The following is a 15,273-nucleotide window of genomic DNA, read 5'->3' on the forward strand; positions in this document are numbered from 1 at the left end:
CTTGGAGAACAGGAGAAGTCCCAGCAGATTGGAGGAGGGCGAATGTGGTCCCTATCTTCAAGAAGGGAAAAAAGAACGACCCAAACAATTACCGTCCGGTCAGCCTCACATCAATACCAGGCAAGATTCTGGAAAAGATCATTAAGGAAGTGGTCTGCAAACACTTAGAAACAAATGCGGTCATTGCTAATAGTCAACACGGATTTACCAAAAACAAGTCATGCCAGACTAATCTGATCTCTTTTTTCGATAGAGTTACGAGTTGGGTCGATACAGGGAATGCCGTGGATGTAGCATATCTAGATTTCAGTAAGGCCTTCGACAAAGTCCCCCACGACCTTCTGGCAAACAAACTAGTAAAATGTGGGCTAGACAAAACTACGGTTAGGTGGATCTGTAATTGGCTAAGCGAACGAACCCAAAGGGTGCTCACCAATGCGTCGTCTTCATCATGGAAAGAAGTGACAAGTGGAGTGCCGCAGGGCTCCGTCCTGGGCCCGGTTCTGTTCAACATCTTTATTAACGACTTAGACGAAGGGTTAGAAGGCACGATCATCAAGTTTGCAGATGACACCAAACTCGGAGGGATAGCTAACACTCCAGAAGACAGGAGCAGAATTCAAAACGATCTTGACAGACTAGAGAGATGGGCCGAAACTAACAAAATGAAGTTCAACAGGGACAAATGCAAAATACTTCACTTCGGCAGAAAAAATGGAAATCAAAGATACAGAATGGGGGACGCCTGGCTTGACAGCAGTGTGTGCGAAAAAGATCTTGGAGTCCTCGTGGACAACAAGTTAAACATGAGCCTACAATGTGATGCGGCAGCTAAAAAAGCCAATGGGATTTTGGCCTGCATCAATAGGGGAATAACGTCTAGATCCAGGGAAGTCATGCTCCCCCTCTCTTCTGCCTTGGTCAGACCACACCTGGAATACTGTGTCCAGTTTTGGGCACCGCAGATGAAGGGAGATGCTGACAAGCTGGAAAGCGTCCAGAGGAGGGCAACTAAAATGATTAAGGGTCTGGAGAACAAGCCCTATGAGGAGAGGCTTAAAGAGCTGGGCATGTTTAGCCTGCAGAAGAGAAGGCTGAGAGGAGACATGATAGCCATGTACAAATATGTGAGGGGAAGTCATAGGGAGGAGGGAGCAAGCTTATTTTCTGCTGCCCTGCAGACTAGGACACGGAACAATGGCTTCAAACTACAGGAAAGGAGATTCCACCTGAACATCAGGAAGAACTTCCTCACTGTGAGGGCTGTTCGGCAGTGGAACTCTCTCCCCCGGAATGTGGTGGAGGCACCTTCTTTGGAAGCTTTTAAGCAGAGGCTGGATGGCCATCTGTCGGGGGTGCTTTGAATGCGATTTCCTGCTTCTTAGCGGGGGGGTTGGACTAGATGGCCCTTGAGGTCTCTTCCAACTCTACTATTCTATGATTCTATGATTCTATGATTCTACACCCTCAGAGCCTACTGACAGCCCGTAATAAAAACAATCATTCTTGTGGGTCAGAAGTTACTTATGTTATAGGTCACATAATCTTAAATCTTGGGAGGGAACTCAAAGGCCACCTGCTCCAACTGTTTGTGAGCACAGGAATCCACAGCTACTATAAAGCATTTCTGGGTGAGGTAAACAAACCTTGGCTTTAAAACTTCCAAGAGAGTCCAACTCCTTCTGAAGAACGTATTCCACTGCCAAACGGCTCATACACTCATGTGAGGTAGTTTTAACTACCATTTTCTTAACCTTTTCCTCCTTAAAAGTAAGTTGGATTATCTCCCTGGGGCAACAGGGGAAGAAAACAACAAATTGCTCCTGATAATGCATGGCTCCTCATAGTGCAGGCTAGAGAGGGAAAGCAGGGAGAGATGAGATGGATTTAAAAGAGGATTAAATGAATTCATGTGGGACATATCAATGAATTCTAGCTGTGTTACCTGAATGAAACCTCTAGATATCACTAAACCACTATTATCATCGTATAGCCGTTGCTGAAGAAAGAACATAAACAAAGGGAGAGAGGTATTGCTTTAATGGCCTGTTACGGGCTTCAGAAAAACCTCTGCCTGGCCCAATGGGATATAAACAAAGATTGTAAACATTACTTTTTATATATAGTACAACTCTTAGAAACCATAAGCCATCATAGCCAGTGGTTATGCTGACTAAGGGATTCTAGAAGTTGTAGTCTATAAAAGCAACATTCTCAGGCTCTAGAAACAGGACGCTGGATTTCATTGACTTACGGTCTGAACAAGTAGATTTCTACATTGTTCCAAACAGGTTTAAGGCAGAGCTAGAAACAGACAAAAACAGGAAAGCGCCATTTATACATCATCACGGTACTGTGGCAGCTAGCTATAAATAAGTTAGTCCCAAGCCCATGTCATATAGAATTGGCAGGGAATCTTTGATTTTCCAGATTGTTTAGGCCTGTAGATCACATGAAATCCATCCAGCACAACTAATCACATGGGATTGTAAGAACGGTAGTCTGAAACATAGGAAGACGCAAACGTTTCTCCACCCAGTATGGGAGACTGATCATATGAGCTGGCTCTAAATATATTTTTATATTTCTCATGCTAATGCCACATGCACACACACTTGCAAAATCTGGCTGCTGAGACTAGTGTGGGAAGAAATGGCATACACAGCAAAACACCACATGATCAGTGCTTTCACACTTTTCAGAGGTGACATGTGGCCTAACATTCAATAAGCAATGTATAGCTACAGCAAATCAAGCCTGAACTATGCCTACAAGCCAAGACTGTTGTGCTTTGGCCATCTCATGAGAAGACATGTATTATTAGAAACGACGATAATGCTTGTTAAGTGTAGGGAATCTGGAATTTACATGGCTCAAGGAAGCCACAGCTGGTTTGAGTCTGCAAGACCTGAGCAGGACAGTTGACAACATATTGACTTGGGAGATCTCTCACAGGGTTGTCATAAATCCAAGTAGACTTGATAACTGTTAATAATCACCAAACTTGACAGTCTCCTTTTCCCCAACCAAGCAGGAAGACGGCTCATAATGTTATATAGTAAAGAGAACTTTTGGCCCTTTAGATGTTTTGATCTACAATGCCATCAGCCTCATCCAATAGGGTTGCCCACTAGCAATGGATTAAGGCAGTGGTTCTCAATCTGTGGGTCTCCAGATGTTTTGGCTTTCAACTCCCAGAAATCCTAACAGCTGGTAAACTGGCTGGGATTTCTGGGATTTGTAAGCCAAAACACCTAGGGACCCACAGGATGAGAACCACTGGATTAAAGGAATTAACCTGTTGCCTTTGAAGGGCACTATGTTTCCTATCTCTGCTAATACAGTGCATGCGAGACTACAAGACATACATATAGATGGCAGAAACATAAAGTTCCATCAATATGCTCTACATTTATTAATCTAGAAAAAATACTACTTCCAAGATCTGCAACTTGCTAACACAGATAGACAAATTGCTTCAGCTATAAAGCGTCTATTACAAAGGGGTAGAAAAATTAACTTTTATCCAATGCAGCAGAAATGGCAAGAACAATATATTTTTAAAACTATAAGAGGGAAGGTTCTGTAACATTGCGAAAAGCCAACAGAACGTCTCAAGTTTGATCTCTGGCCTATTCAGTAACTATAAAGCCCTAGATAGCTGCCACAAGTCAAAGTAGATCAATGCTTATACACTTTGGTCAGGCAGACCTTTTTCAACCATCTTCCAGAAGTCTGAGCAACACGGTCAATGATCAGTTGAAAGAAAAAATTGAAATTGGAAACAACCCCAAAGTTTGAGAACCATTAGAGTAGAGTAAACAAAGATGGATTAAGAACACAACTTGTTAAGCTTACGCCACGAGCAGAAAAGCCAAGTGACAACTTGTCTTCAATTAGATGCCCAAGGCAAGTGAACCGCCTGTGATCTATTAGGCAATATAGATATTAAACTACATTCCTTGTATTTTCACCTCCATCCATCTTCACCCATATGTATGCTGCTCACTCATCTTTCGAACACTATGGATTGTTTGTCTGGATTGGAAAAGGTAAATAAGAAACAATGTGTTCCTTCCAGCTAGAGGACACTGATCCATTGAAATTACTGTGCAGCAAGAAGGTCAATTAAGGATGGAGAATTGTTAATCAAAACATTTTGAGTGCCTCTGAGAATATGAAGTACACCTCTCCCCCCCCCCCCCCCACTACTCACTTAGAATTGGGAAGTGCAGTCTGCAAAAATGAATGCTGAAGTACACATTTTGCTTGTAGAAAGCAGGGGTCCTAAAATTAGTCGCTATCATCTCCCATTTCTAACAGCTCTGTTGCCCTGCCACTCCCTCCTTATCTTGAGACCACTCTAGTCACGAATATCATGACAAAGAATGGAGTGTGGTTAACTAGGAAATCTAACTTTAAAGCTTTTCAGAAAGACAGGAAAATAAAATGCCGCACATAGAGATGCAAAGTTACTGATTATTTGAAATTTGGAAGCGGGGGGGGGGGGGTCTTGTTTCTTTGGAAAACATTGGATATTTTCAGAAATAGTGAAAAATGTGGTACTAGCAGATTAGAAATCATTTTCTTACTTTAGGAACATGTGTTAGATGTAAATAATACAATACTACAACTTTGTTTTGCACAAAATTGCAATGTCTGGTATGTCCCATGTAGAAATCAGTTACGATTGTTAAAAACCAAATTCCATCTATTTTAAAATATATTTTGCTAACAAATGGAGGTAAAAGATCCTGTACTGTAAGGATCTTCTTTGCTTTTGCTAGTTTATGAAGATCAACACAATCAAAAGAAACCATCAACATTAGCAAAATAGATAAAATTATTTTGTCTCTGCTAGTCTTCCATAGTGTCAAGGAGACATGAATCATTAGTTCCCATAAAAAGAACAGAGAAAAGGATATCAAGGCTAGGAACAGATTAGCCTCTGTACTGTCTTACATAAGTCTTCTTCTCATATAGTTTTTAAAAATAATGTAAATATGGAAACACTTTGTCTTAAACATTTAAGTTCTTGATTCTAAAATGAAATATTCCTAAACTCATCTTTCTCCAAATTTTCAGTTCTTCCAGAAATATGGATTCAGAAAATGCATGGAGAAACTGTTTCCCCCCACATTTTTCCAGTTTTCCTCCCAGAGCCTCATATATCTAAGCACGTAACGAATTGTGTGTAGTGAACTGTTTTCCAGGTCTGTTTACGGCCATGTTTGCCCATCTCTACCATTATCCTCCCTATCTTCCCTTGTGGCAAGGCTGCATCGTAAAGCTATGAATTGACTAAAATGCTGCTGCAAGATCTTTAGCATGCATCACTAAAACCAAAAGAAATCCCCCATCTTCCCCCTATACAGATTTGGGTGGAGGATGTTTCCAAATGTAATTATATAAGATAAGCTTTGCCCGGCCACGCATTGCTGTGGCATGGAAAATAAAGTAATGAGAAGTAGGCAGGCTTTGAAGCTGCATGGCTATTCATTCCTGCGTATTTGTTTAGGTTTCTTTTATTGGAGGTCATACCTTGGATGTGTCGGTGTGTAGTGGCATAGTAAATTGGCCAGGTCGAGAAGGATTTAATGGCCTTGTAGTCTAAAAGCCTGGCAGATTCTTCTGTGGGGGAATCTTTTGTTGGGTGGTGTTAGCTTGGCTGATTGTTTCTTGTCTGGAATTCCCGTTTTCAGATTGTAGTTCTGTATTTACTGTTCTGGTTTTAGATATGTTTTATGGTGGGAGCCAGGTTTTTTTCATTGTCAAGTGATTTACCTAGGTAAGAAACAGGCAAGTAAGTGTGGAATAATATCTAGCATGGGAGGATGATCTCTTGTCTGTTGGAGGGAAGAATGATTGCTGTAATTAGTAACCTTGATTAGCCTTTAGTGACCTTGTAGTTTCAAAGCCTGGGTGATTCCTCCTTGAGTGATTCCTTTATCGAGAGGTCTTAGCTGGCTGTGTTTGTTTTCTTTCTGGAAATTCCCTGTTTTCAGAGTGTTGCTGTTTATTTACTGTCCTGATATTAGAGTTTATATTGTCCTGTATTATTATACCATAGTTTTTTATATATTATTATATTTATTATCCTAATTATGTTGAAAGCGCCACTGGGCGGGGAGGTCTCTGCCCACGCTCCCCATTGGGAAGCAGCAGCGCCATCGCCAAGTGGCACAGCTTTCCCTTGGGGGTGAAAAGCTCCCAGCTTTTCACCCCCGAGTGGTTCCATGGCGCTATCTTTCTGAGCGCGCCTGGCAAGTGAGGGGAATCTCAAGGAAATCCGCCACTTGTTCTTCCCTCTAGGCTCTTCTGCCTTCCCTCCCCTCCACCCGCTCACCTGCCAGCTCTTGCCTTTTTGCACGGGTGTTTTTTTCCCTTGCAGTCCATAGCTAGACCTCACTCGTCCCCTGGCTCCAGTAGCAGCCAGGGGGAGGGAGGAGAGCAGTCGGCGCCCTGGCCTGGCCTCACTGTGGAAAAGTTCCCCCATGTGAGTGCTCCGTTGACCGGCCCAGCTCTCAGCATGGAGCAGGAGAGCCACCTCCCCCTGTTGTCCTCCTCCTGCCTCCTCTGGCCCCTCCTCGTCCATACTCTCAAGCTCCGGGCCAAGGACTCATATGCCTCCATCAACCAGGCTGAGCAGCAATGGTGCCTCCTCCGTCATTGTCCTTCTTCCTCCTCTGCCTCCTCCTCCTCCGTTTCAGGTCTGGGCGCTGGAGGACTTGGCTGTCCTGGTCAGGTATGCCTCCTTCAACCAGGCCCTGCCGCAGATCCCACGGGCATGGGGAAGGAAGAGTCGTCGGTTGGTGAGAGAAATTCAAACCCCTCCCCGCGCCATCACCTCCTCTGCGCAAGCATAAGATGGCCGCCATTTCCAGGTGTTGCGTCAGCCTCGGAGTGCCTTTTTTTCTTGGGGGGGGGGGGGGGCGCGGCTGCTCCACGTGTGCGCAGAATGCATTATTGCGTTTTTGGATTTTTTTTCTGTCATTTCCATGTAGTATTTTTATGTTTTTTTGTTGTAAAAACACAGACTGGATGACTATGTCTTTTGTTGCCAAATTTGGTGTTATTTGCTCCAGTACTTTTGTTGTTTAAGTTAAGGGAAAAACCTTTTCATATATATTTTGTTTGCATGCTATATGCTTCCCAACAAAGGCTAATTGCCAATTGACGGGCGTGCACACATGGAACTTATGGCAAACTTGTGAATTTCATAAGGTTTTTTTTTTAGGCAAGGTAAACTAAGAAGCGGTTTTTCCATTGCCTTCCTCCATCACCTGGTATTCATTGACAGTCTCCCTTCCAAGTGGTAACCGGGCCTGGCATTGCTTAGCATCCATGATCTGATGAAGAGACAGCCCCAGAAAGAACATATTAGAAATAGAAAAAGTAGCAATGCAAGTCAGAATTAGTAGGTTCCATTTTGTGGGGAAGGGGTGAAGGTCTACCTCATTTCACAGGAGAAAATAAATTTAATACATTTTATTCCGTGCAAGTAAACTGTAATCCAATCTTAATCGGTCCACCACCCCTGCAGAGGTTAGTGGTCGCGGTGAGTCTTAGAGTGACCAGATGGTGGTTGAATGTTTTGCTCTTCCACCCTAACCACACCACCGTCCGCAATAAAAACTAGGTCAAGTGTGTGTCCTACCTAATGGGTGGGTCCAGATAAACTTGGGACAGCCCCATGGTTGTCATGGCAGCCATGAAGTCCTGTGCTGCACCTGTTAAAGAGGCCTCTGCATGGATGTTGAAATCCCCTAGCAACCACCAGGCACTGGGAGACCAGCACCAGACCAGAGACCACTTCTGCTAGCTCAGGCAGAGAGACTGCTGTGTCGCAGGGTGGACGGTACACGAGCAGAATCCCCAAACTGTCCCGAACTCCCACTTTCAGGTGGACACACTCAAAACTCGAACATTAAGGAACGGCGCACCTGGCCACGGCCATGGACTGCTGAAAGACCACTGCAACCCCGCCCCCTGGGCCTGGCCTGCTGGTGCACCCCGAAACCAGGAGAACACAGCTGCGTGAGATTTACCCCACCCAGCTCATCCAACCAGGTCTCAGTAATGCAGGCCAGGTCCGCCCTCTCATCAAGGATTAGATCCTGGATGATAGAGGTCTTACCATTGACGGACCTGGCATTCAGCAGCAGTACCTTAAGACCAGGGGGTCTGTTATGAGGACTACCACACCTAGCCTTCTCCAGGCTCGCAAAGGTTCTGTTGCGCTTTTCTCTGGAATAATGGTGACCGTTCTTCCTTCTCCCCCACACGACCTCAATATTGTCCCCCCGGAAACTGTCCCCCTTCCCAAGGGAGCCAGGCAAGGCAGAACTACCATCTAGGAGGCCTAGTCAGCTCTCCATAGAAGGAGAACCATATGGAGACCTGCCTTGTGTTGAGGCTAGGGATGTTTCTTGTGAAAACAGTATGAGGGATTCGTCCTGGATTCTGAGTGGACTACTAGGTGGACTATAAAATGGTAGAGTTTGTGAACGGGGATGGGAAAATGGATGGGCAAAAACTTGTGGTACTAAGGGGCAAGAATCTACATTATGGGGCGGGGGGCTGTCTGAAGAGTTTGGGACAGAATTGTCACTAGTGGATGATAAATAGAGGATGTGATTTTAGACCGGTGATAAGGGGGCGGATTAAGGGAGCCTTAAAAACCCTTCTGATGACAATGCCCCATACTTTAAACCAGGCTCTAGAAACGAGTAACTCCCTGATGGTGAAAATGTCTTCAAATGTAATCAGAAGACGTGTAGAGCGGTCATGTGATTGGAAGTCTCTATGCAGCCAATTTAGGGACTCAATATTGATTTCTAAAAAGCTCCTAGATAATATTTGGGCCAGAGACTTCTGGACCGCTTTCCTTGAGCCCCATTTGTTCCTATTTTGAATCGAGTCCGCGATTTCAAATGCCAGTTGGTTGGAAGATAACAGGCGATGAGTTGTGATAGGTGGTGGACACATTGCAGACTCAAGTGATGTCTTTATAAGGTCCTTCTGTAAGCCCTGAACCATATTCCCAAACCCGGGCTTCGCTTATTTCCCAAAGACCTGGAATGACTCTTCTCCTCTTCTATATTTCCCAATTTCTGTCGCAGTCATCACAAAGGGTTGCTCTTGTTTCCCACCCTCCTCCTCATCTCTATCTAATGCGCGAACATCCTCAATATGGTTAGCAGATCCAATATCTGCTTTCTCTGAAGACTCACTATATGTTGGATATTTCGGAATAAGGGATATTCCTTTGAATAAGTGATCTATCTTCTCATTTAATATCTTCAATTGTAATAAGACAAGGTTGAATGATTTCCCCAAAAGTTCATACATCTGGGTTAGGTCATTTTCCCCATGAGTTTGGAGGGGCCGGGCTGTGACGCAGCTGTTGAGCAGCTGCCTTAAATCACTCTGACCATGAGGTCATGAGTTCGAGGCCAGCCCGTGGCGGGGTGAGCACCCGTCAATTAAAAATAAAAAATAGCCCCTGCTCGTTGCTGACCTAGCAACCCGAAAGATAGTTGCATCTATCAAGTAGGAGATAAGGTACCACTTATAAAGTGGGGAGGCAACATTAACTAATTTACGACCTGGAATGAGGTAGTGCCGTCAGTGTGGATGATGAAGCAGCTGCTCCCCCCTGTGGCCAGAATCGAACATCCCCTCAGAAGAAGGTTAACTTGCCTCTGCGTGTGTCTCTCAGTCTCTGTTTGATGTGTTTATGGGCATTGAATGTTTGCCCTATGTGTGTTATAATGTGATCCGCCCTGAGTCCAATTCGGGGTGAGAAGGGCGGAATATAAATATTGTAAATAAATAATAAATAAATAAATCTTTCAACTATCCAAAAGCCTACTATATCGTAACCACTCGAGATCTTTGCAAAACCCTCCACAACCTTCTAATTGAGAACTATTCAATTTTTCACTTTCCTTTAACTTGCTATAATCTTACCCTATAAGATTAATTGATGATTCTCCACTTTTCCAGTAACAGCAACCAACAAAAAACAAACCACATAACTCAACCCAACTAACACTTACTGAGACCAACTAAAGTTCAACCAACCTTAACTCATGAGAAAAAAGGCCTTCCCACCCCAAGTCAATATGGACATTGTTCTGGACTGGCAATACCCAGCTATCTTATGTCCAGCAACTTCAACCCCAAACCAATACCAAAGTCCCCCACCCCAGACTCTCAGACCCCTCAGACCCCCTGTGGAAACATAGCGTCTCCTGGTGGTCTTAACAGTAAGACAAAACAAAAACAATTAAAAGGGAGGGAGGAAAACAAAAAAGGGGAGAAAAGATGGCAGCGGCTCCAGATGGTATGGTGGAGGAAGTCACCCTCAGTCACCAATAGCAGTCCGCAACATGACAATAGCTGCAGTCCCCAGTGGAGGCCGCCTCCCGGTCCGGCGAGGAGGCCCCTCAGGAGCAGCGGCGATGGTAGATGGTAACAGGCTGGCTGGAGTCGACTACTGGGCGATGATCGGCCTTGAAGATGCAATGGTGGCAAAGATGGTCTCCCACGGCGCTGGTTTGGCCTCCCGGTGCGGGGAGGCTTACCCCGAGGGCTGCCCAAGCGTTCTCCCAGAATGGTGGAGTGGGCTCCCGGTACAGCAAAGGCTATCACGGGACTGCTGAGCGACCTCCAAGCCAGCGAGAGGACGGCGGAAGGTAGAAACCCTAACCCTCAAGGTAGCAACAGGGTTTGGAGAGATGGGGGGGGGGCAGAATGAGCAGGCTTATTGAGGCAATTCAGATCTTCTAGCCACGGAGCTCGTCAAGGCTCCTGTTGCCGCACCGCCATCTTGACTAAACACCCCAGACATCCTGGACCCTAGTAATATGTCTAGGAAGATTCTGGGAGCTACAGTCCAAAAGGATGTTATTTTTTGAGCCCTGGGAAGGAGTTTATGGATTTTAGCACATGTATTTTTAGCATAGGCTCTATTTTTCTCAGTTATCCCCCCCCCTTTTTTTTTACATGCTCACAAGAACATTTCATCTATACAAGCAGAACAACACGGGTGGAGCCATTCACAGAAAATCATAGTTACTTCTTGAGTAAAACTGTAAGGATGTAATTCTTTGCAGATTTTATTTTCAAAGGAAGCCACTAGTCATTTTAGCAATTTTCTGTGTCATTTTCAAAGACCGCACTTCAGGATTTAGAGTATACAGAATTCACAGGGTTTGTTTTGCACAGAAAACAGCCTTTTCTGTGCAGATTACATAATTTTCTGTATGGAAAATAATGTTTCCGCAGAAATACTATTTCCCACACAGAAAAAGATGCTTCCTTCATGTGCAACATGACCCTGTCTGTATCATTAGTCCAGGTTTCTTCTCATCAGAGCTTCTAGACACTTAGAAATAATCTTTCGCCCATTTTTTAACATTAAAAATTGCTATCTGTATAAAAGAGAAAAGTAAAACTGTCTTCCTGAATACATCCTACTCATGTATTCATTGTGATCTTTTCTCAGCATCTCTTCTGATATTAGGCTGCTTATATAAGAGAGCCCACCTACACAACAAATACTTTGCAGAGTAAGCCCCAAGATGCAAACACTGGTAGCTCTTACGCTATGGGAGAATATATTCTCATGTATGTATATGCATGTGTGCAAGCTTAAGGGGACAGGAAATCATACAAATATTGGTGTTTCAGCGGGGATCCCAAATTTTCACTTTAGACATTGACAAACTACCCTTCACACAGGTCCAATCTACATGGCATTATATGGCAGTGTGGACAGGGCAAGTGACTCATGCAATACACTAGTATGCTATCTCCTACCTTACACTTGAATCCCATCTCACCCACCCACTGTTATAGTTTAAATAAAGCAAGACTACTCTCCCCACAAATTAAAATTCAACATCACCAGATCTCCTCCTAATCCTTGGAGACTCCCGTTTAAATAACAAAGACACACATGGTTTGCAAAATTACCTGAACATGTTTAACCAAATGGGAATAGTGGGTCTGCATATACAGTTATTACATCTTTATTATTTCCTTCCTTGCCGTACTTCATCCTCACAGTGACACTATGAAGTAGGTCAGGGTGAGAGAATGACTTGCAAATATCACTTGAGGCCCTTTCATAATACAGAATTATAGCACTAGGATTCTACTTTAATTGTCATGGTTCCATCTTATGGAATCACAAGTCTTGTAGTTTGGTCAGATGCATCGGAGGAGTTCTGTGGCTGAGAATGCTGGGCAAACCTCCCTAAACTGTAAATTCCAGGATGAAACCATGGCATCATAAAGGGCCCATCCAGAAAGTCCCTTTAATGTGGGACTTCCCACATCAAAAAGGTGGCTGTCCAGAAAGCGTTTTCTGAAAACATTAATTCACCACAAACCAGGGAAACCCTGGTTTGTGGCAAATTAATTTGATAAACCCACTACTTCCACTGTCTGTACTACAGTCCAGATAGCTGCCCCGCAGTTCAGACAGCTGCCCCGCAGTTCAGACAGCTGCCCCGCAGTTCAGACAGCTGCTCCGCAGTTCAGACAGCTGTCCCACAGTCCAGACAGCTGTCCTGAGGTTTTCCGGGCTAAATTAGACCGGAAAACTGCGAGGACACCTAACCCCTCCCCAAAAGCCCCCCAAACTCCTTTGAAAAGTAAGAAAAATCTTACCATGCCTCCATTAGTGTTCCTGCAGCTCTCACTGCTACATGCCAGGAGAGCTGCAGGAACACTAATGGAGGCCCAGTAAGTTTTTTCTTACTTTTCAAGGGCATTTGGGGGGCTTTTGGGGAGGCGGTGACAGTGCCCAGGTGTTCTCCCAAAAAGTTCCGGGATAACATCTGGACCCCCACCCCAGAAATGCATGTCTGGAAGCACCCAAAGTTATAATTCTGAAGAGTATATAGGTCACTGGAGAATTTGATGCCCCAATAAGGACTTAAACCTGCATGTCCCAACTCCCATTCCAGTGCTCAAATCACTATACTATCTTGGCAACATGATTCTGTGAAGCAAGGTCCCAAACTCAACCAGGTTGAAGAAAATTAGGAAGAAGGAGAAGGAACCTGAGTGAGCCTTATCTCCCTTTAGAATGGAGCTAGACATCTTTCCTCCAACACTGGCAGCTCCATGGAGCCGATGATGAGCTGCTTTCTTTCAGGTGAAGCATCTTTTGTATTCCACTTTGCATGGAGGAAGCATAAGTTGGAGAAGGAAGGAAGACCTCGCAGGTATCCATACTGCATCCTGGATGTTAGCTGAAGTTAATGTGGAGCCTCCGATGGCCTAGGGGATAAAAGCCTTGTGATTCGAAGGTTGGGTTGCTGACCTGAAGGCTGCCAGGTTCGAATCCCACCTGGGGAGAGTGCAGATGAGCTCTCTCTATCAGCTCCAGCTCCATGTGGGGATATGAGAGAAGCCTCCCACAAGGATGGTAAAACATCAAAACATCCAGGCGTCCCCTGGGCAACGTCCTTGCAGACAGCTAATTCTCTCACTCCAGAAGCAACTCCGGTTGCTCCTGACATGAAAAAAAAGCTGAAGTTTTGGCCTAGTAGCAACCAACCCCACCAAATGATGGCAGACAGACTTCCCTAGTTGCATGCCAAGGTAAGAGGCAGTCTGAATTGCCACATGATTTATTCTCTTTCTTCTTCCTGGATGCAGCCCTGAGCATCAGTTAAATAACCAAACAAAACACTTAGATGATACAGTTGTCTTAATTGTATTTTTCTCTTAACTGGGGAGGCCTTTCTGTTCTTCAATCTATAATACCAGAGCAGCCCTCCAAATGATGTTAGACTACAATTACCAGAATCCCTCCACTATGCTTATCATGGCTGATGGGACTTGCAGTCCAATAACATCTTGACAACTGCATGATTCCCAACTGTGCAGGAGCTTCAACCAGCAAGTCATGGGTTCAAGGCCCCATTTTCAGTACATGAGCCCTGACAAATTTCAGACTATCTATATTCCACCCTATTTATATTTGAAACACTGAGATTTAAAGTAAAACATTCACTATGTTCTTTCCCCCTTAGGCTGATTCTGAGTAATAGAAAGCAGGCTGAGGAACATAATTACTACAATCACATGGTGGTGATCATGTGCCTTCAAGTTGTCTCTGACTTATGACAAATCTATCGCAGGATCTTCTTTCTGGGATTTGTCTGGGGGGGGAGGGGGTTGCAGTTGTCTTCCTCTGAGGTTGAGAAAGTGTGATTTGCCTAAGGTCACCCAATGGGCTTCACCCTGGTCTTGAGTGTTATTGCCCAATGCTCAAGCTACTATAACACACTGTCCTATGGTCACATGGGATAAACCTTAACAGATTGTGCCAGGTCCAACTCATTATAGGCTGGCATGCCTGAATGCTCATCTCTCTCTTTTTTTAAAAAAACACACCTGTATAGGGGAACAATCAAATTAGGTCAATGTTTCTGTCTGATCAATGACAACATGGCAATTTATCTTGAGAATAGAGCAATCCTCAAGACAAATACCAAATGTCGAAGTTTTACTAGATTTGGTGTTACACCAGACCCTGGATAAAGATCTGGTCTAACCCGAAGTCTAGTAGGGGGACTTTTGGGGGAATTCTTACCCACACATAGGCCAGTTTTATAAAAACAGCTTGAAAGATGTTGCTGCTCATTCTTTGGCTCTAGTGGACAGTTCACCGGAGGGCAGAAAGTTGATTTCCTGGGAACAGGTGCTGGAATGGCAGGAGGAAGAGAATGTCACTCAACCCCCTAACTCCTTGGCACATGCCCACTGTCCGGACACATGCCAGCAGTACCATCTGCTCCCAGCTTCCAGCCTCGCAGAGGGCACAAAAAAAAGCCAGACAGCCTGCCAACCAATATGAAGTCAACTGCACCCCTTGTCCCAATCAAGCAAAGTGGATTGCCCTCTTTGCATGGGGGCCAGTTTGAGAAGGAAAGAGAATCGCAGGAAAAGGAAGGGCTGGATGGGAAGTCCACAATCTCCAGCCTGGCAAACCTATGGTTCACTGCATGCTGCAGCATTCGTAATGGAAAGGGCACACGAGGTTCCAGCCTGCCTAGTATGCTCCCCAAGGGCCATGTTCATTTCCACTCCACAGGCCAATTACGCAGCCAGACAATGATCCCTGCTAGGGGCTCTGTCAGGGAGAAAATTGACAAAGTGTTTCCAGGAAGGGGGGAGTGGCTGACAACAAATCATTGCCAATTATAGGGCCATCCTCACCAAGCCTTACCTTTGCCCCCCACCTCCCAT

The 15,273-nt window shown here is 44.7% G+C and overlaps 1 protein-coding gene across 2 annotated transcripts in view; it reads right to left on the reverse strand.

Annotated features, from left to right (window-relative positions):
- The window catches only part of iqsec2 (IQ motif and Sec7 domain ArfGEF 2), a 242,558-nt gene that overhangs the window by 190,053 nt on the left and 37,232 nt on the right, over positions 1–15,273 (reverse strand). The window contains exon 1 of one of the 2 annotated variants that reach the window (XM_062974045.1): positions 6,347–8,074. The exons of the other annotated variant lie outside the window; for it this stretch is intronic. Within the exon in view, the coding sequence (XP_062830115.1) occupies positions 6,347–6,396 (50 nt within the window). The 5' untranslated portion in view covers positions 6,397–8,074. Of the gene's footprint in view, positions 1–6,346; positions 8,075–15,273 lie in introns of those variants that run through there. 2 annotated transcript variants of the gene reach the window in all.

The sequence above is a fragment of the Anolis carolinensis genome, chromosome 2 (genome assembly GCF_035594765.1).
Source record: "Anolis carolinensis isolate JA03-04 chromosome 2, rAnoCar3.1.pri, whole genome shotgun sequence".
Classification (NCBI taxonomy): Eukaryota; Metazoa; Chordata; class Lepidosauria; order Squamata; family Dactyloidae; genus Anolis; species Anolis carolinensis.